This window comes from Lemur catta, chromosome 21 (genome assembly GCF_020740605.2).
Source record: "Lemur catta isolate mLemCat1 chromosome 21, mLemCat1.pri, whole genome shotgun sequence".
NCBI classification, from domain to species: Eukaryota; Metazoa; Chordata; class Mammalia; order Primates; family Lemuridae; genus Lemur; species Lemur catta.
Window position 1 is genome coordinate 30574511 of NC_059148.1, and position 22872 is coordinate 30597382.

The 22872-nt window shown below is 42.8% G+C and overlaps 1 protein-coding gene across 1 annotated transcript in view; it reads right to left on the reverse strand.

Annotated features, from left to right (window-relative positions):
• TMEM132D (transmembrane protein 132D) overlaps positions 1 to 22872 on the reverse strand; it is a 475101-nt gene that overhangs the window by 258825 nt on the left and 193404 nt on the right. Inside the window, exon 3 of the mRNA XM_045534295.1 lies at positions 20324 to 20470. Coding sequence (XP_045390251.1) covers positions 20324 to 20470 — 147 coding nt within the window. The remainder of the gene's footprint in view (positions 1 to 20323; positions 20471 to 22872) is intronic.

The window sequence follows — 22872 nt, forward strand, 5'->3', positions numbered from 1 at the left end:
AATTAAGCACTAACTGAGCTGGCTGAGCACCGGATAAACTAAGGCACGAAGGTATAAAGGAGACAATGACAATCAGCTCTTATTTTTAAATTGCTCTTCTCTCTTCCTCGTTTCTCCTCCCCCTCACTAACAGGAAGTATCGCCTAAGAGAAAGACACCACTTGAATTTTAGATCTAGGACTTCCTAGGTAAGTAAGCTTGTGAAAGTTATTTCATTTCCTGACTTTATGTTTCCTTTCCTGTAAAAAGGAAATAAGAGTATTTATCTTCCAGAATTATTAAAAATTAAAGGAGACGTTGCCTACATCAAAGTGCTTGTGAATGCATACACCAAAATATGTACAGTGAATAAATTAAGAGCATAAAAAACTCCACAAGGAGTAACCATCTCTCAAACAAGAGGATGGACGCTGGTCCACGGGGATGTGCACTGATGCCAACCGGACCCCATTCCTGATGACCATTGCTACAAACACGACAGGCCCAGTGTTGCCGACCTTATCCTTTCCCATGAGAAGCCAGAGATCTAAACTTGCACATGAAATTTTCCAGTTCTAAAACACACGTCCATGAACTAGAGCACATCTGTAGACTTTGACCTGGCCTGCAGTTCACGATATTGCAATCCTTGATCACCCGTGTTACCGAACCTACCACTTTGAGCAGCTGAGCCAAGCGAATGGTTCCGAATGCCTCTGCCTATTGTACGGAGTGGATCAAAGTTATGCCAGGTAAAATCTCCTGAGGCCACTATTAGAGGGACTTGTCTTCTTCTACACATCTCCAAAGCACCACTCTAAAACCTCAGAAGGTTGATGAGGCTGTAGTAAAATACTTATTTTGAAATTAAATTTGTCGATTCACAGTTTACATGCAATAAGGTACACCCATTTTAAAAATGCAGTTAGATGAACTTTGATAAATAGTCTTATAAACACAACCACCATCAAGACATAAAATAAACCCAGCAAGCTCTCTCTGCCCCTGCTCACGGTAACTTCTAACCTGCTTTCTGCCACTATCGATCACATTTTCCTTCAATAGAATGTCTATGATCATTTGTGTCTGGCTTCTTTCAGCCAATGTCTTTTTTTTTTTTTTCTGCAATGCATCTATGTTACATGCTCCAGTACCTCATTCTTTTATCTTTGCCTGATTCCATTTATTAATGTATAAATATTTGTTCAATTCACCTGACGTTGGACAGTGAGTTACTGGGAACAAACTGCTATAAATACTTAAGTCTTTGTCCATCTGTTTGAATTCAGCCCTTCTAGCCGACGTGGGGTGGTGTCTCATCATGGTTTAAATTTATATTTCTTTGATCACTAATAGTGCTGAGTGTCTTTTCATGTGCTTATCTGCCATCTGTTTATCATCTTTTGTGAAATCTCTGTTCAAACATATTGCCATCCTTTTGTTTTTTTTTTTAACTGGGTCATTTGTCTTCCATTCCATCAGCCTTTTCTCAGCATATGACTTGCAAATATTTTCCCCCGGCTGCAAATTCGGCTCCAATGTCAAAAACAATAATATTCTGTGGGTTTTATATTATTTCCACATCCATCACCTCCTTTTATACTTAGAAAAAACTTGCCGAGGAGGGAGATGTTTTAAACCTTAATGTTTCAGATGAGGACAATGAGACTTAGAAGAAAGTGGCCTGTTTAATGTCACACAGCTGTTCAATGACCAACATGGGACCATCTGCTGGATTGACAGTGGTTTTAACCACCCGGAATTCATCCACTGGAACGTACGCTGAGTACGACAGAAACTTTTGTGCTGTTGTTTTGCCCTGGTAGCTCTCCAGTGCTGATAACTGTGCCCGACACATAGCAGCTCCTCAATAATTGCTGATTAAATGCTTCCCTCTTTTCATGACAAGTCCATGGTCCCACGCTGGTGGCACATGGCCTCTCGCCCCATCTCCTTCTGAGCTGCAGTGGCCGTGACCCTACTCCTGCGCCTTGTGCATGTCCCAGCCCCAGGGAGCAGCACAGGACACAGGCTGGTGTGACCAGAGGAACCCTGGGAAAGGGGCTTTGTGGTGTCTTTTCTACTGAACTTGAACATGGGGTGATGTTGGAACTGTCGTATCCACTTTATCACAGAGAAGTGAGCCCTTCTGAGAACACAGTGACAGAGAATAGCCAACCGAGAAAGAGACTGAGTATTGATCCTAAACCATAAATCCGCCGTATCGTGCTATAACGAAACAATGAACATCTATCACCCCCGTGGGTCTCTGAGGGTCTGAGGGTTGAGAGCAGTTAGTCAGGGTGCTGTGGCTCGGGGGTTCAGTGTGGCATCAGCCAGGATCCCAGTCCTCCTGTTCCCAAAGAGGCTCACGTGTGTTTCCGGTCAGCCGCTGCTAACTGTGCCAGGCGTCCTCAGTTCACCCCCACGTGCACCCCTCCACTGTCTGCTTGTGTGTCCTCATGTCCCGGCAGCTGGGTGGCTCATCCCAGAGTGAGTGTTTCCAGAAAGAGCAAAGCAGAAGTGGCAATGCCGTTGACGATCTAATTTCGGAAGTCATGCACCATCATCCCGCGAGGCTCCATTCGTTCATGGCAAGTCACCGAGTCTGACCCACGTTCAGGAGGAAGTTTATCAGACTCCCCATTTTGAAGGCAGGAGTGTCGTCAGACAATTGCCAGACATATTTTAAAACCACCGCACCGGCCATACTTGACGGTCTATGTTGTAGAAGCTTTTGTGTCGCTGCACAAGAGTACCCGAGACTGGGTGATTTACAGGAAAAAGAGGTTTCTGCATGCAGCTCACGGTTCTGCAGGCTGAGAAGTTCAAGGGCATCGGCGAGGGCTTCTGTGCTGTGTCCCAACATGGCAGAAAAGGTCAAAAAGGAAACAAACGTGTGAAGAAGGAAAACCTGAGAAGCGTCTGGCTCTATCACAACACTCTCCCCCGAGAACTAACCTGCTCCCCCCAGAACCAACCCAGTCTTGTGACAGCAGGAACTCACTCGCCACCATGAGAACAGCTTCAGGTCTACCTGCATGACCCAGACACCTGCCACCAGGGCCACCTCCCGGCACTGCCACACTGGGGGCCCAATGTCAATGTCAGTTTTGGTGGGGACAAACTCTATCCAAACCGCAGCAGTCACTTCCAGATCTTTCTATGAGCCGATAACTCCACTGCCACCACCACCATCATCTCGTCCAAACCTTTTTCTTTGTATCTTTTTTCTCCTCCTTGAATAAACTAGTTGGAGCTGGGTTTCTGTCTCTTTCAATAGACACAGAAAATCCTGACACAGAAATGGAAAAGTATATCTTCTAACTGTAGCATTTCTCCTGACATGCTGCAGCTGGCAAATTACGGTTTGAGTTTTGACACCGAAGGGCTAGACTTTTATGCTGCATGTGTAACATCGGGGACTCTGAGAACATCACTGGCAAGTGTACACGGGTCTGGTCACGCTCGCCTCGGGGAAACGGCTTACCTGTGCCCATGAGCTGCGTGCACACGCAAGGTCTGGATTCCATCACCTTCGCATGCTTTGCACCTAACAAAGTGCCTGGCGGAGATCGGATGCCTCGCACACATTTGCCGAACGGGAGAGAACTGACACAATTTCACTTGCTTGAAACAATCGTCGATGTTTAAAATAGAGTTTTGCTTTTGTGATACATTCTTTGGTAGCTACGATGTGTGTGAAGCTGGAGCCCTCAGGAAGGAATGCAAATTGCAGCCCTGCTTCTGCGGGAAAACACAGTCCAACGTGAGATGATGTATACCATGATCAGCGACGTTCTAGAACGTCTGATGAAAACTCAGGACTGCCCACAGTAACACTGCTCCTTAGTCACTCAGAGAGACTCATTTAATCAAAGCTCCCAAGTGTAAACCGCTACTTTATGGTGAGAGACTCTTCCGGAAGAACATCAACTCGTGCATCTCCTCAGAGCCCCGATTCAGTAAGTCTTCAATTAATATTTGCTCCATAAGCACCATGTGTGAGTTTCACATAATATCACTTATCTCTTACTCTAGACGCCTGCTGACCTTCCCAGTGGGAAACCAGCTGCCACGTGCTGAACACCCCCCAGAAGTCGGATCACGGTCTTGTTGCTGCTGGTACGTGTGTTTCCAGCCCTTCACGATTCTTTGAACTCATTTCAGAAAAGACTGTTTGTACACACACCTCCACTTACATATTACTTACAAACATAAAAAAATAAATATGAATGACTGAGCGAACAAACTTAGGGTGCTAGCGATGTGATTGAAATTGGACACTTCAAACCCTCATGTCCTTATGGAGTCCTGGCGTGAGATCTATATTCTCAAATGTGCTCATGAAGCCAGGGTCCAGAACAGAGCAGCCCGAAACACGGCACTTTGGCAATTCAGAACGTTGCAGAAGCAAGGAGGTCTCTCTGCCCATCACCTGCCTTTCTCCTCTGAAGCAGGTCATGAAGGAATTCTCTGACCTACCTCTCCTAAAAGTAGGTCCTAAGACCCTCATTCCAGAGGTGTCCTACCCCTACACCTGCAGGCCTTGCTACACCCCCCTTCTGTCCAATCCTACTTCCCACGCAATGATCCGTTCTGCCTCAGACCTGAGCATGAAGGTACACAGTCTTCCTTAGGTCTCCAGGTCTTTATTTCTGAAGGCTCCGGTGCCACATAAGACTTTGGTTAAACACATTTGTTATGCTGTCCTTGTTCACCTGTCTTTTGTTATAACGATGTCAGCCGCGAATCTCGCAGCGAGCGAGAAAAGGTATTTCTTGCTCCCCGACGCTGGCGTTGATGATGAGACACAGTATTAACTTCCTCCATCCTCGGGACCACCTAGAGCAGGTGTCACCATTACGCCCACTTTGGACAGTGAAGGGCGAGAGGCCACACGTCATGGTCAATGACACGGCTGACAGGGAGCAGAGCTGAGGTTAGACCCAGACCACAGGTGTCTACGTATCCATTCATTTACCCCCTGCGTGGACCTCACGGAGTCCGGAGTCCTGTGAGTGAGCGTTATGACAAGGACCTGCAGCTCTGCACCTGCCTGTCCGGGGTCCGACACCTAGTGCCCCCATCACTACGGGAGTGAACGAGGGAAATGTCCTATGTTCACATGGCTGTCGTCACAAATCACAACACAGAGGCGTAAACACAGATCTATTCTCACAGTTCCAGAGGTCAGAACTCTGCAATCCAGGTGTGTCCACAGCTTGTTCCTTCTAGAGACTTCAGGGGAGCCCCACTGCCTCGCCCGTCCTGGCTTTTTAGAGGCTACCAGCATTCATTGGCTCCTGGCACCTTTCTCGAATCCACTGGTCCTCTGATGACATTGTTACATCTCCCACTTCTGTGGTCCAATCCTCCTCTGCCTCCGTCTCCACGGTAACAACACTGGGTGCCCCAACAAAACCTCCTCATCTCAAGATCTTACCTTAATCGCATCTGCAAAGCCTCTTCCCACCATGTAAGGTGAGGTGTGTTCCCAGGCTACAGGATTCAGGACACACACGTATCTAGGGTGCGGGCGTAGGTGGGAGTGGGAGGCATTATATGATTCAGCCACCACAGGGAGTGATTTATGTTGCTTACATTTTGCTGGGCCTCAGTTTCACGATCCCTCAAAGTGGGGATGATATTTTTGCCTACCTTTCGAGTCAGCAAAATCAAATCAGCTACATTTAGAGAAGTTTTAGGTAAGAAGAGAGGAGGCTGGTCCTTATTTATCTATTCACAGATATGAGATGTTAAGTATTCAAACTACCAACTGGCAGGGCCTTAAAGGCAGATATGACACCTTAGTGGCAGGGGGGCAGTCGGAGGTCCTGGGAACGTCTGGAGATGAGAAAGACACAGCCATCCGGCAGGGACAGGCATTAGCCGGCTCCGTGTCCGAGACAGGGACTGATTACCCACGGGTGGGGAGCACCAGAGGGGTGAGGGCCAAGCTGTTTCAAGGCCCGACATTAAAATAGTGCTCGACAATAAATACTAAATGAAATTTTCCTTCCCCATGCAAAATTCAATTCACATCTTCTCATAAATCCTGAGGCTCCCGATACAATTTCTTAGGCTCATAACCCCATCACAAGGTCACTCCAAAATTAGTTTGGAGGCAGTTTTCTATGTGGCAGGCATGGCTGAATAAGGAACAGGGAGAAATTATGCTCGGATTCTTTTTGATGACATCCATGCTTTAAAGGACAACCCAACTTCCAACAGCATCCACTGCCTCAGCATTTATTGATTTCTTTTATTCTTCTGTATGATTTTAATATATAACAAGATAAATGTATAATAGAATAGATCTATTCGAACTTACCTGGCAAAAAGATCGTCAGGGCATAGTCTACCACATGAACATTTCAGGTATTTGTCATTCCAGCCCCAAAAGAATTTGGCATCGTGATCTTAAATGCCACCACAAAAAATGTCTTGATGAATGTCACTTCAAGATCATGAGAATGCAATAATTTTCAAATGAAGTTTTTTCCCCAAGCAGAGGGTACAGTTTTATTTCGTAATACCTTGAGGGTTCCCCTCAGATCAACCCCAATTTCACACTTGAAGAAATGCATACATTTCTCTATGGCAAGTTTGTAAGAACAGAAGAATTAAAATCCCTTTATGCATTTTTATGATTAATAAAACTAATGCATGCTTATTGTAGAAGACTTGGAAAATGTCAACAAATTGAAAAATGTTATATTTCACTTTTAGCCTGTTAACTATATATTTTTTGTGTATATGAATTTTTTTTTCCACTAACACAATCAGGTTGCTACTGTATACATTTTATAACTTTTAACATATCACTAAATTGAGAGCATTTTCTATGGACATTTTTTAAAACACCATTTTATTGGCTCTGTTACATTTTGCTATGTGAATATGCTAAAATTATCTAATCATTCCTCTATTCCTAGTATCCAAAAAATTCCAGTTTCCTTTGTTAATAATAATGTGAAGACCATGCCTGTGTTATTTAAGATAAATTCCTAGAATATAGAGCTGAAAGGTGTTTAAACATTTTAATGAATCTTAGCACATACTGGCGTATTGCTTTTCTATACAGGAAATTCCATAAAGCATCCTATTGTTGACATTTCTATTCATGTGAAGTTTTAACATAATATACCTTCCCCAATTGCTGCAGGAAGACATTTGTGCTTTCAACATGGTAAAGACACTCCTGCCCTCTATTTATGGCTTAAAAAGGAAACCTTTATCCCTTTTTAAGAAACTGGAGCTTCTTTTAAGGAAGGGGTTATTAGTCGTGTGTGCATGGAGTTAGAATTCAGGGGTCTTTGAACTCAATTGGGAAAAAAATACATCTTTATTTTTCCTAGCCTTGAGCTGAAATTTAGCCTGTCCTTCAATAATGAATTTAGGCAACTACCAGAGTAGCAGCGACAGTGACTTTTCCGCTCACAGGAGCCACAGTGATCTTTGTACCATACTGTATTTGGAACAGGCAAATTCAAAATATATTCTTACCCTTAACACTTATTTGGAATCATGGTAGTTATCAGACACACCCCCAGGCTTGGTTTCCAGGGTTTTACTAAGGAAGCACGTATAATACCCTATCACAAATTTAAAAATATTTTGAAGCCTGCATTTCAATATAATTGCATTCCTCAGTATGCCTATGAATTTTATTTGATGAAATTAAAAACATCATCTTGAGAAAAGGTTCTCAGGTGTCATAAAACCATCTATTCAGGTCACAGCACCCAGAATGGATGAGAAATCTCATTTTAAAGGTAGCCATGGAACAGTCAGGAGAAAACACAGGTTTCCCAAATGAAAAACACCTTGCAAACTGTAAAGTGCTCTGAGAATGTAAGACACACCCAGCCACCCCTGCTCATACACACACAGGCACACACATTTTTGGTACAGCATGGGTTTTGTTAGCGTGAGCTCTGAGCCCTCACAGCTGCTCAAGCTGGTATCAGGTGAGACCTAACTTGACTTTCAGTGGGTGTTTAACAGACTAGACATTAAATACTCCTAGGGCCCTCTGGTTTCCTGCTGTTTCTTTCCTGCCAGAGGCAACACAGAGGCCTTGACGGCTCTGGGACCCGGCCGGCTACATGTTCTCCCTGCAGACAAGGAATCAAAGGTTGGAGGCGGGCGTGGAATGTGCTAGGGAACCTTCCCATTCACTGAGAAACTTGTTGAGGTTGTCGTCCAAAACACTGAAAGATCAAACATGTCGCTGAAAGTGTGGAAAACAGCCTTTCCCTGAGCCATAGTCCTTAAGCCCTCATATAAACTCTGTCCCCTGACCCCTCATAAGGGACACATCTGGGCATCTGTCTCAGTGTCCATCAAAAGGACAGTCCCCTGCAAGTTCTAATAAATGCCTTGGACCGACTGCCCGGGCTTAGTGCTTCCTCTCTTTGCAAACTAAGCCAGCCCCATCTCAAGACTGTTTGGGGTAATCCCCCCCCCTTGTGGGAGGCTCCCTTGGTGCCAGTTTTGGGAGGATTCCAGCTGGACAGAACAGTGACACATGGTGAAACACTCAATGCCATCCCATCAGGCTTTCAGTCTCGGGTTGTCTCAAGAGACAGGCTCAGTGTGGGGCACGTGTGTCCCCAAGTCCTCCCGTAAGACTCGCCGGCCGTCTGTTCCAATCCGGGAGCAGCAGCTCAGAACCAACTGCAGGCAGCAGTCCCCAGCTGGAATTCATTAACAGTGACTCATTTCATTGTTTGATTTGACGATTAGGTTTGGAATCCAACTGATCCTAGTTTTTCCACTTTGGGGTAGGATAAACTTTCTTTTGAATAAATTTACTTGCATTCAAAAACAAAAGGAGTTAAGGGAGTATGAGAGTGATCTTACAGGTTTGATATAGATATAGTAAATATTGTGAAAATATTGTAACTGTCAGAACTTTGGGAAACCAGGACAGATGTCAACCATTTTTTTCTCCATCAAACCTCCATCTTTTCATGGAGATTTGAAATAAAAAGAATAATCTAAGCATGCAACTGTTAAGCTGCTTATGCTGAAAAACATTTCCATTTCTTAGTATTAACTACCAAATACAATCATCCTCTCCAATCAGCACCTTCAGATGCTCAGGTGAGCTCATTTCTCTCCAAGGGCTTCGCATGGGTTTCCTCCGTGTGGACATGCTACATAAGCACCTGCAGACCAAAGAGAATGTTGCTCTCACCTGCACAGCATTTTCCTCCAGGAGTGAGTAATCCAAGCGGCATTCTGCACATTGCCCAGGCTTCAGGGGTTTTACATGGGCAATGCTAACTAGATACAGAGAAAACCCAACGACTGAAATTGATGCTGAGCAAATTGAGACGATGCCTTCTGATATTTACAGAGTTCCAGTTCACTTCTTATGTGCATTTAGGCATTGATTCTGACACAATTACATCTTATATTGGTATTCTGTCCACAGGTGAGGAACCCATTTAGCTCTGGAATAGTTTCAAAATCAGATTATAGTGAAGGGGCTCCCTGATCTTGCGATCTGAGCTGAGGTCACTCCAGCATCTTATCTCTACAGGAGAAAGACCGGATCTACCTTTAAGACAAAGATGAAGTATCTAGAGCCACCTGTATTTTCTTAAATAGAATCGTTTAAGAGAGAAACTCCTTCACTACAGTGAGATGAGAAACTCTTAAGGCTACCTGTGATTACAATGGCTCGGGAATGGGTCATTTCTTCCGCGGCTGATAGAGTGGTTACATAGAAGCGATGCATTCCTTTTAGAAGAAGTGTGTTTAAAAAGCGAGTTTACATACAAACTAAAAGGAAAATTAAGAGCAGTTCAGAAAGAATTAACCAGTTGCTCAAGAATTTAGTGGATCCCAGTGAGAAGTTGAAAATCAATTTAAAATGAGATCTAAAAGTTTATATGAATGGAATCATAAAATATGGCTTCTCTTGTACCTGGCTTATTTCACTGAGCATAATGTTTTTGAGTTTTATCTGTGCTTCACAATGCATGAGTAGCTGGTTCTTCTTCACTGCTAAGTAGTAGTCCATTGCTTAAACTTACCACAGTGTGTGTTTATATGCTTATGTTGATAGACATTTCAGTTATTTACAGTTTGGAGCTATTATAAAAAAGGCAAAATTACATACATAAAAGAGACCATTGATTGAATGAAATTGGAATTGACGTAGGCAATCCGTGCAACTGGGTAAAAAGACACTTTCAGTGATGGAAAACTGAATTGTGGTGGTGGCTGACCAAGTCAAATACATCTTCTAAAACTCTTAACTGCATGCTTAGAATGGGTTAATTTTATATTACATAATTTGTAACTCAAGAGCTGGAAAAAAGTCTCTAAAGAGGAATATAAAGTCGCACACCCTTAATTGCTGGTTTCTGCGACTGGTGTCATCGTTAGTCACCAGGGTTAAAAGATTAAGAAGCTACCCAGGAAACTTCTTGAACTAATCAACACACATTGTGGAATTTGAAAGCTGCCAGAGGAAAGTTGCTTTTAGAATGATAGAAAACTCAAATCATGTGTACTTAAAAATGAAAATAAGACATCCTGTCCAAGAGAACGATAATTAGAAAGAAAATTTTAGAACATAAGAAACAAGATGAGACTTGAAACAGCTGGACTGTAAATAAAGCTTCTTCAGATGGATCCTATAATTTTTCTTTTCTTTTCTTTTTTTTTAATGTTCCATGAAATACAATTATCTTCCTAAACTGCTCCCCAGGCCTTTGAGAAACAGATCGTCCAAACACAGCACTGGTTCCATCAAGCTAAGCACACCAGGGAAATCCGCAGATTCGGGATGTTTGATGAAGTACTTACAGTGAAGGGCTTTCGCGGAGAACGAAGGTACAGACCTGAGACCACGCTGGCCCATATGGCTAAGCGATCAAAGGCTCAGAAACACCCCAGGCTATTTAGGGGAAGTGAGAAAATGTATTCACCTTTTTGCAGTGAACACTTAGCAGAACCATTTCAACTACAAATGCTCATGATCCTTAGGCAAACAACAAAAAAATACTTTTGGGTTTTACAGTATGCATATATATTATAAATACATAGTAAGACAAAGGTATAAATATGAGTATATAGATGCCGATCTATACAGACATATTTTTCCCTGTAGGACTACTGAAGATTTCTACGCTCAGAGAGATCTCTAAGAGCTATGCACACGTGTGTACACACACACACACTCTCATTGTAGTTTCAGGTTCAGAAATTTACCAGAAATAGCAGCACGTGGTGGTTTTCTACATGGAACATCATGTGTCACAGATATTTCTGCTACTGCAGATATTTTTGGTACTTCCAATAAATGCACAGTTTTACCTTTCTTTGAAACATTGCATAGTAGGGTTCCGTGAAATCACAAACCCATGGCAACCAAACCTGAGCCCTGATTCATAACACCAGAGTGCACTTACGAAGCATTTTGATGAACACCAGCAAGAGGCATCATGTAATTACGTTGCTATTAGGTTATTATTTATGCTGCATTCATTACTCTTGCAGCTCTGGACAGAAAAGCAGTCAGTATCTTAGTGTCACGACGGCACTCTGGAGATGCTATTCCAGAAGCAATGGCAGCTTCCGTGGGTGAAGATGCTCGGTGGCAACTCACCACTGCCACCCGTGAAAAGCGGTTGCTAAATCATTTAATTCTAAAGCCAGTGCTCCACTTGGAAAGGGAAAACATTAAATACCGAATGTATGGATGTAATAAAGCAACACGAGGGTAAATTAAGGCAAACTGCACACTCCCCCGTGCTACTATGTAACGGGGTTGGATGAGTTCGGGAAGTGGCAAAGGAGTCAGTCCGAGGTCTGATTTCCGAGCACTGGGCTCACCATTTCCCTGAACCGCGATACTGTGTGCTTGAATCATTGTTGCCTCCCTGCTTAGTCTAGATGTTTCTAATAGAGGCCACACAGACACATTTACTGGGACAAAACTTAGTGCTATCTTAGCTTTAGAGCCATCTAAAGCTCTATCCACTACAACCGAAAAATATCGTCACACACCTTCATCTGAGCTCGTGTTTCCCAAACGTTGGTCTTTTGAGGAGCAGCCATGTCTACACCTGTATTAACTCCGTACTTTTCTCTAGAACACGTTTCTGTAGGACTTTTTAAAATATACATATAATGACATGAGTGGTAACTTATCATTCATGTTACTACTTAAGTTTTTCCCCACACTCAATATTACATTTTTCAGGTCAATCCAATATTGATATACACAGATCTAGGGTATGCCTCATGATTGCTGCATAAGATTCCATTATATGACTATATTATACCTTTTTTAAAAAATCAATTCCACCTCTTGATGGGCACTTAGGTTGTTTTCAACTGTCAGCTATTTCAAAGGATGCTACGATGAACACCTATGCACACATCTCTCCACATCCATGCCTAAGCTTTTATCTAGAGCAGGTTGTCAATCTAGAACTGCAATTTCAGGGTCATAAGATGCACATTTTAAATTTCATTAGCTAGACACTGACAAATACATCTCTAAAGTAAATGAGCCATTCTGCAATTCCTCCAGCAGTATATAAGAGTTCTCTGTTCTCCCTCATCCTCAGAACAAAATGTTATGTTCATCTTTGTTTTTTGCCAATATAATTAAGAGAAATGATATCTAGTAGCAGCAGAAACAACATCTTGTTCTGTAGTCTCCCTAATGCAGAAGTAATTAAAACAAACTTGACTGGAAACGCTTCTGACAGATTCTAAAGTTAAACACGATGGGGAAACTTTGTTCATACTCAACACGGGCTCCACATACAACTAATGTCATTCATCTCACACTTTGGGAAATTTAAATTTAGAGGCTGGAAATAAAAGCATCTTTCGTGGCCTAAAAGGACTTGCATATGCGTGCTATATATGCTATATAGGCATTTTAAACCATCTAAAAATAATTGAGATGGTTTTCTTTTAATGCTGCTCTTGGTTATTTCAAAGCATGTGCACACGTATGATCATACCTGGTTCACACGACAGCCGTGTGAAGGCTGGCACTGTTATGCAATGTCACAGAGGAGGATGTTTCTTTCCCTCCCTGGTGACCTGCCAGACATCACCGTCATGAACAGCATAAAAACGCAAGCTAAACATTAGATTTTCTGAATCTCACACCTATATTCTTCTTTCCTGTCTCTTCAAGGAATTCTCATTCGGATGATAATAAGTATGGCTATGATAACCCCCGGTCAATGATGAGGATGGCAAAACTAAGGTGTCAAAAAAAAAAAAAAAAAAAAGATCACACTTGCCCACAGGAAAGTCATGTCATTTTGATGGCTTCGTACCATCGTCTCCGTTTTTGCTTTTAGTGATACTCAGATTACGCATGTCAGAAGTGCTGAATTGTTTTGCTCACAACAGGCTACTGGAAAAGAATTTCTAATGAAATGATCACAATAGTAAAAACAAACATAAAAACATAAAAAAACCCTCAAGATCTTTATATCCCATCACTTGGGCTGTCATCTTGACATAGTCAAGCAGCCATAGAGGTAGAGTGTAGTCATTCAGACTTTGTTTTCTTTGAGATTGTGAATTGTGCTGCTATAAACATTCGAGTACAAGTATCTTTTTTTTATAAAATGTCTTTTTCTCCTTTGGGTACATACCCAGTAGTGGAATTGCTGGATCAAATGGCAGGTCTACTTCTCAGCTCTTTGAGGATTCTCCATACTGTTTTCCATAGAGGTTGTCCTAGTTTGCAGTCCCACCAACAATGTATAAGTGTTCCTTTCTCTCTGCATCCACACCAGCAACTGATGTTAGGAATCAACCGCAGTGCCCATCAATCCATGAGTGGATTAATAAAATGTGGTGTACGTATACCATGGAGTGCCACTCAGCCACAAGAAACAATGCAGATCTAGTATCTCTCGTATTATCCTGGACAGAGCTGGAGCCCATTCTACTAAGTGAAGTATCACAAGAATGGAAAAAGCAGCCCCACGCGTACTCATTACGAAACTGGAACTAATTGATCAATACTTATGTGTATACAGAACTAAAACTCGGCAGAAACCAAGCAGGTGAGAGGCGGGAAGGGTGGGTAAATTCACACCTAATGGGTACAGTGCACACTATATATTGGTGATGGGCACACTTGTAACTTTGACTCAAATGGCACAAAAGCAATTTATATAACCAAAATGTTTGTACCCCCATAATACTCTGAAATTTAAAAAAAAAAAAACAAAAAAAAACCTTGGCTTTCTTAAGCAAAACTAGACATTTTTAAACAATGTATAGTATCTCCATTACAAGTGATTTTTGCCTGAACCAAGAAGAGGCCAGATCTTTCTGGCTTCAAATCTGGGCAAGCCAGCAGACAAAGCATCCAAAAACAGCAGCAGTGTTCCAATCAGCAACTACAAGGACGAACGTCCAGGACTCTATTAAAAAACGATTTTCACAGTCATGATACGTTACAACTTTTTTTTCATTTTTCATATCTTATCTTTTCCTAATTAAAAAAGCAATCCAGGTTCACTAAGGGAATTTTCAGAAATACATACTGAACAAATAAAGGGGAAACATGCATCACAAGTGATTTAGCCATTAGGGTGAACATTGTGAGCATTCGGACTGGTATTTTCTCTATTTTCCTGCCCTATATTTATTCATAAACAAAACTGGTATTAGTTTCCAATCTCTTTTGCAATCTAATGAATTTTGGAGCAGCTGTATAAAGATATAATTCCCACACTACAAACATCACCATTTTAAAGTGTACAATTTGGTGGTCTTTATGCATGAAGTTGTACAACCTGCACCAATCTCTAACTTTAGATTATTTTTATTCCTCCCAAAGAAACCCCATATCCATTAGCAATCACTCCCATTTCCCCTCAGGTGGAGCCCCTGGAAACCACTAATCCACTTTCTGTAATCTATGGATTTGCCAGTTCTGGACGTTTCATATAAATAGAATCATCGGATAATAGTTTTTGAGGTCTGGTTAAGTTTCCACAGCATAATGTTTCTAAGGTTCTTTTGTGTTGTAACATGTATCCATATTTCTGTCTTTTTAAATTGCTGGAAAATATTCCATCATATGGATACACCACATTTTGTTTATCCATTTATCAGTTGATAGATTTGGGGTCAATTTCTACCTCTTGGCTACAATGATTAATGCTGCTATGAACGCTTGTTTACACAAGTGTTTGGGTGGACACTTGTTCTCAGTTCTCTTGGAAATATACTCAGCAGTGGAATTGCCGGATCTTATGGTAACTATGTTACCTCCACCTGTTACTGTTGTTTCTTTTTCCTTATCTTTTTATACTCTTGTTTGATTGGTTTTCCTCTTTCTTCACTTCTTATTCTCTTTTCTGAAGTTTTTCTTCCTGAAGTTTTCATTCAACTTCACTGATGTTATTTTCTGAAGCAGCGAACCTAATGGCCACGGTGTTTTTCAATTTGTGAACACCATTCTCACTATGACAGCTTTGGCCACGGTGTTTTTCAATTTGTGAACACCATTCTCACTATGACAGCTTCTCCTTGCTATCTTTGTTTATCTTTTATGATACAATTGCTTCTTTTGAATCTGAGAATATTGATAAGGTTCTAAAACCATCTCTATCTCATAGCAGGGAAGTCTTTGTCTGATTGTTTTAAGGGTTTCCCAAGATTCTTCCTTGCAGTGACATTTTCATATGTCTATGAGTTTTCCTCCTGTCTAGGTAGCCAACCACAACAAGTCTTCCTCCTACCCAGTGATTTAGGCTATTATAGTTACCTGTCCAGACAGGACACCCTGCTGGCTTTGACATGTCCGTGCCCACCTGTGGCACAACCTACTGTCTATGTTAGGAGATGGACCTGATTTTTTTATGCCTAAATCTCCACTCAGAGTCCAGGACTCCGTCCTTTTTACAAAAGGCACAGCTGAGCATGGCTTTCTTTGTATCTTCCTTCAACCTCTGCACCTCAACATTTCTTTAAATTTCCAACATTATGTACAATAACTTTTCTAGTACAGTGCTAATGTGAGTTTCCCCACCCTATGATATTTTACTGCAAACTTCTAGGGGAACCTGGTACAGTGAAGGAGACAGTTAAAGTAATATGATATTTTCATCATCCTATTGGAAATCCTACACATTTGTTCTTCATAAATTGCTTGTGAGAGGTTGCTGGTTGCCCAGCCCATTGGGGCTGCTCTTTAGAGCAGAGCACCGATTATGAACTGAGCTCACTGCCTGTAATAAATGTTTCCTTTGAAGTCTCGAGTGACCACGTGATTGAGTTCTTATCAATGAGGTGCAAGAGAGAATTTGGATTGGCAGGAGTTGCCAGGAAGGTTGCTTACGAAGAGTTGACCCAGCCAAAATGACCTCTTTTCTGTCACTTTCCTTTTGCCCACAATGCTGCTGCAATGATGGGCACTCCTGCAGCCATCTGAGTCTATGAGGATGCAGGCCATGCATCAGCATGGTGTTGAAGACAGACAGGTGCCTTGGACCCTTCGTGGCACCAGAGAGCTGCCCTGCCAGCCCTGGCCAGCTGACTTCATGGCTTCTTTTATGTGAGAGTATAAATTTTTATCTTGTTTAAGATATTCTTAAAAGTATTTGCTTTTCAAAACAAACAATCACACCTAAGCCTAACAAATAGTTTGAAGTGTGTTTATCGATGCTATCCCTATCCTAATTTTCAGTACACTTTCATGATTTTCATCTCATCTGTCTACATTCGAAATATCAATTACTTTTACTTATGGCAGCTCATATTATTACTTACAACTCGTTTGTTTTGAAACAAAACATGTTACCTAGAGTAAGTGTAAAACCAGCATGGCATGGAAGGAACAGATGATAGTTATGAAAAAGATTAAATTCTAGCTATGTCTTCTTGCCTGTCTACAATCTATAAGCAACAGATAGAGGCTTCAAAGGCATATGAGCCCCTGAAGAGATGAGCTGTCTTCAATGAGAAGTCCTGCTGGAGAACTGAAACAAACATAAGTTTCTGTCATTTATTTAATCTCATGTCTATGTACCACCTAAAACCATCTACATATCAGCTGTGGTAAGCTCTGGGAAATCCCTATGCAGAGAGCTGTAAGGAAATGAAAATGCATGAATTTTTTTCCATGTTGATCTACATTGACACAGGATTACGGTGAGCAAGATTCTGAAAACGCAAAACGGAACTTGAGGGACAGAGCACACTTAGTTACTCCGCTTCTGTTTGGTAATATTCACTGGCAGTGCTTAGTCAGAACAGAGCTGATAGCTGTAATGGCATTCATATGTTAATACTGTTATTAGATTCTCAGCAACCAAACTTCTCTAACAAGGATGCATTTCACCTTAGGTAAGAGATCTTCACTCATTCCTGTTGAGCTCATCACAAGCACAAAAGTGTCTCCTTCATCCATAAAATCACACCTGTCACAGTGACTTAACTTCATTAACACAACCTTCCTGATCCACGGTAAATTATCAGCGACACAGAATCTGTAGCTCACAAGCTAATGAAAGCTGCCTCTTTTGTATTATGATCAATGGATTCTGACTTCTGAGAATCACTGGAAAACATTCTGAGAGTACGAGGGATGTACAAAGCAGAACAGCTTCTGAAGCAAAACCTACTGACGTGAGTAAAGCATCCACTCTGTACTACGTTCTCCAATTATCCTTGAGAAAAGCAGATATCATCCCAGTCCATTGCTATCTGAAATGATGGCGCATGATTTTTCTTTAATTTCCTAAAGATGAAGTAAAATGAAAAGTTTTAAAGGATAGAAGTTGAATATATTAATGAAATTATCATATTCATCAATTCCCTATTTTAACTGTGTACTTTTTGTTGAATAGGTAATACATGCATATGGTTAAACAAAAAACAAACAAATTCCAAACGTTTCACTGTGACAGGTAATTCACATTCAGCCTTCTCCCTCAGCTCCTCACCTTTCCCCGGCAGAATCGCAGTTGCCAGTCTCTTGTGTCGTCTTCTTCTTGGGACACAATCTGTTCATGCAAGTACCCTTCTCTTGTTTTCCCTGAATCGAGTTCCATTACACATACAGTTATGCATTTCCCTTTGTGAACAGGTATATTGGAAACCCTTCAATATGTGTACATATAGGTTAGTACCATAATACATACAGTAATTAAGATAGGGTCCAATTCTAGAACTTCATCAAATATTTACAGAGTCCACCATGTGCCAGATGCTGATGTAAGGGCTGGGACCATAGCTGCAAACAAGACCAAACTAAAAGATGCTCCAACTGAAAGAGGTTCCATTTTAGAGCTTCCTCAGCCTTCCTAACTGTAGTGCAAAATCTCTACATCAACACATATGTGTATATATCTAAAACACTTATAAAGTGTACGTGCATAGGCATGCATATCATATATATGTTCTAAATGCACATATGCCATATATGCATGCACAAATGCATGTTACATACACACACACACGTGTGTAAACTTTTTTCTATCACCTGGACCCATGTAGCAAACAGAAAGCTGGCATCAGAATGTGCAGAGAGAAGAGGAATGTTCTCCGTAGAGACCAGCAATATGACATCAGGACATTTGAAGGAATGGCTTGATTATATTCAGGGTGCTTGTTTCTTAAAGAAATGACACAAATGAAATAAAAATAAATTCCAAGCACCGTGCAGTTACACATGTTTGCATACACTCTGAATGTGCTGAGTTTCTGGAAGCCCCCGGATCCGTGAAAAGACAGTTGATACTTCGGTAGGAAGGAGCCACCCCTGGCCAGGCCCATATGTCCTCTCCAGGCACAAGATGAACTGAACTAATTCTTAGTCATAAATTCAAAATTAAAAAATAAATGTTTTATAATGGTTCAAATCCCTCCGAATTTCATGGACAGCACTACAACCACGACTACCACTAATGCACAAAGGTAGAAAAGCACAAGAGAAAATAAAAATGCGTCAGTTGAGATTCTGCCCCCCCCCCAAATTTATCCTCTTCTGGTAAAGGATGAATGTATCTATCGATCCATCTTTTTGTCCATCAATACACTCGTTCATTCGTGCATCTGCCCATCCACCCATCCATATGTCCATTTGTCCTCATTTCTGCCAGCTACAAAACACAAAGGAAACCTGCTACGGAGGTAAGCACCTTATTTCCTAAATTACGTTCCTGGCACAGACACATGTAAGCGTGTGCATAGCTACAAGTTCATCAAGTTAATCAGCGTGATGCACGGTCACCACCTAATCACTGAGGGCAGGACTCAAATACAGATGTTCTCTTTTTTCATTTTCTCTACAAGCAAATCTTCAAGAAAAATCTTCAAACACTGGTCACAAAAGGAAGAGCAGGAAGAACGCAAACCAGAGCTAATAACCAAAATTCTCAAACACCAGCACTGAGCACAGGCAAGAACCCAAATCACATCATCTCCAAATCAGCTTCAGATGCTCCTTGGTAACAAACCGAACACAAAATTATAGCAGTTATCAGCTGAGATTCACGACCTCTCTATTAGAGTAACTAATGGGAAATGAGATTTTCCAAACACTGAGCTATGAAGTTGGAAGATGCACTCCAGAAATAACGTTACGTACCTGAGTTTGTCCTTCAATTACTGTGCAAATGTTCAGCCACATAGAGAGCGAAAAAGCAACCCTAAGAGTGACAAAAAATATGTGACCAGACTAGGAATTCTCTAGAGCCGCAAATGAGATCTCGGGAACGTGTAATAAAACCAGAACCACCGAGTTTCCAAAGTCTCTCTCTGCCCAGCTGTGAACTGATTGTTTCTAATTTGGTGGATATCAGAGACAGATTCGGGTTTTAATTTCTCCCTGGAGTGATTCACAATTCCTCCTACTTTCACAGCAGACAGCCCGCTGCACTGTCTTAGAAAATACCTGCACACCAATACCGTGGCACGCGTTGTATTCAAATCTACACAGCACATGTACGATGCACGCCTGTGCGCAAAGAGAGCTGGGTGCTCGTTGTCAACACTTGCAAAATGGGCCATTTCACACGCGAGCACCAGACTTTCAAGTTCGCCTAATAACAGATTAGAGAGAGGTCGTGGTGCAGCAGAACCTCCTCTGTGGATAAATTCCGCCTGCGTGGAGCAGGCAGCAGGCACAGAGCTGTGCTGTGGTTTTAAGCAGGCCCACTGAATAACAACCCTCCTTTCCCGAATGAAGGATTCCACCCTCCTTACCTGCAGGCTCTGCTAACACAGACGGCAACTTCAGACCTCGGGGAAACGGCTGTGAGCAAACAGGAAAAACGAGGCCGCACTCGCAGCTCATCTGAATCCATCGAGGCCGGTGGGGACTCACCTGTGTTCTGAGCCAGCCGATTTCTTCTGACAAACGATGACAGCTGGCGCGTACTTGCCCGCGTGGTCAGCGCTCTCCCTGACGTCCCAGACGGCAGGGCTGCTGGCTCGCACGCCCACGATGCTCACGCCCTTCTTCACCTTGGCCCTGGTGGAGACAGAAGCGCGGTCTGAGTCAGCTCGGGGAGTCCCCGCCGGTTCTGGGAACACAGGGACTTAATCGCACACGGTGGCCTTGCAGGTGTAAGCTCAGGGACGGCAGGATGTGGACACAAATTTGCAATCACCTTCCAATCCATCTGCCCTGATTTTTTTTCAGTTATGCCTACCTTTAAAAAAAAAAGGAGCTAATGACAGCGGGCTGATAGCAAAACCCAACATTAGTACCATCGTGCTGGCTTATGTAATACCTTCAGGTAGACCCAAAACAGAACAAAAACCTCCCTGAAAACCCTTAACACTGGTGTAACTAAGAAAAAGAAATGAATTAAAAGTGCAGAAGTGAAACGTACAGCAAGAGGATGCAGTCATGGACCACCTCCCATGGGCCAGGCAGTGCTGGACATTTTATCTCTACCATCCAAACGTTCCAGCAACATCGCAAGCTCCGGGTGAGGGAGTTGCGTCCCACACAGGTTAGAGAATGACGGAAGGAGGCGCTGAGATTTTAACACAGGCCTGACACTTCCAGGTTTGCGCTCTTCCTACTACATCATCATCACCCTGTCATCACCATCACTACTAATACGTATTGATCACTTACCATAAATCAGACACTCTTCCAGATTCATCACGATTTTATCTCCTGTAATTCTGACAAATGCCCTACGAGGTCAGGACTGCTTAAATTTTCACTGAGCGGATTTGAACTGGCTCCCAGCCATGAGGCAGGCGGGGGGTGCTTGGTGCCTCTTTGCATCGTATCAAAGTCTGTGGCGTTAGAGCCGACTGACCTGACCCCGTCCACGTCCTTGTCACTCAGCACCGGCCAGTGCCGGACACACTCTCTCACATCTGCTCAGCCTGTCGCAAAAGCTCATTACCAAAGCAACTGTGCTTCCCGTCACGGACTTCATTTCCTATTCCTGCTCCCCCCCTTTCATTTATTCCTTCCTCCTTTCGTTCATGGGAGGGATAAATGACATGCCCAAAGGTTTTTCTCCAAGACACCAGTGACTTTGTTCCTTGCAGAAAAGCTGGATGTGTGAGGAAGGAGGAAGCCTGGCAGGACTGGGTTTCTCATGTGTCCTCACTCACACACACACACACACATGCACACACAAATTTCAGCATATTACAGGGGTACAATTGTTTAGGTTACATAAGTTGCCTTTGCCCCACCAGAATCAGAGCTATAAGCATATCCATCCCCCAGACAGCGCACACAGCACCTGCTAGGTGTGTATATACCCATCCCCTCCTCCCCACCACCTGCCCGACACCCAGTGAATGTTACTATATGTCCTTACTTTTTTCTAAGAAACTGCAAAAACACATACGGAATGGGAAGTACTTCATAAGAGGACAGGATTCTAAATTGCAAACAGTTTTGTTTACAAACTAGCCTAGATGTTTGAAAACTTCATGTTTCCTGTTGCATTTTCTCTTCTTAGTTCCTGCAGGGAAAACAGAAAAAGGTTTGAAGCCAAAGGACCAGGGGGGCACCTGGAGTACTTCGATGGTGTTTGGCCAGAAGATGGCACGAGGGGTGTCCAGCTGCACAACCCAGGTTTGCAGTCGTCGTACCCACACAAATACACAGACAAGGCAATGGCTCTACAGTCCACACTGCTAAAATCCTGTTATTAATATGACCAGAGGAGAAGCGAGATCACCCCCCGATGTTAGCAATAAGGAGGGGACGATGGCATTCCCAGGGCCAGGGCTTGGAGAAGAAGCAGGAGACACCTGTCCCTACCTGGGTTTGGGGAGGGTTCTCTCCGTCCCACGCTAAAAGGGGCTCACGGTGCCCGAACTGCGCAAACCCGGTGGTTTACACTCAACACCTGCTTTCCTTCTGGGAGTCTGGAGTTTGGGTACATCTGGGCAGAGGGTGCTCACCTGGCCAGTCCCCAGGAAGAACCCTGAACTCCCCGGCTTAGGTGAGCGTCCCTAGTAGAAAGCTCGAGGGTTGTCATGACTATTTGTGGAAGAACTCAGTGTGTGGAACTCCACTGGGAGAGTCTTGGGATCCTGTGTCTGCTCCCTACACCCGCCCCCCACCCCGCCCCCGCCGCGCACCCTTTGCCTTTGCTGGTTGTGCTTTAATCTTAGCAATGATGAGAGAGAGAAGGGATTGCTTTTGAGGCATGGCCCTAGGTACAAAAGTTAGCATTTTTAGTAAATGATAATCATGTGTAACGTTATTTTTATGGGAAAAAATAACATGTTTGGTATCTTAATCGTCGTTCAAGCAAACATTTTGAACACAGTCATTTATACATTGGGAATGGCACACAGCGGCCCCAAAGCCCACTGGCCTCCTGGACACGCAGGCGAGACACGCAGACCTCACCGTTAGGATTCCCACCGTTGGATTCCCGCCTTGCA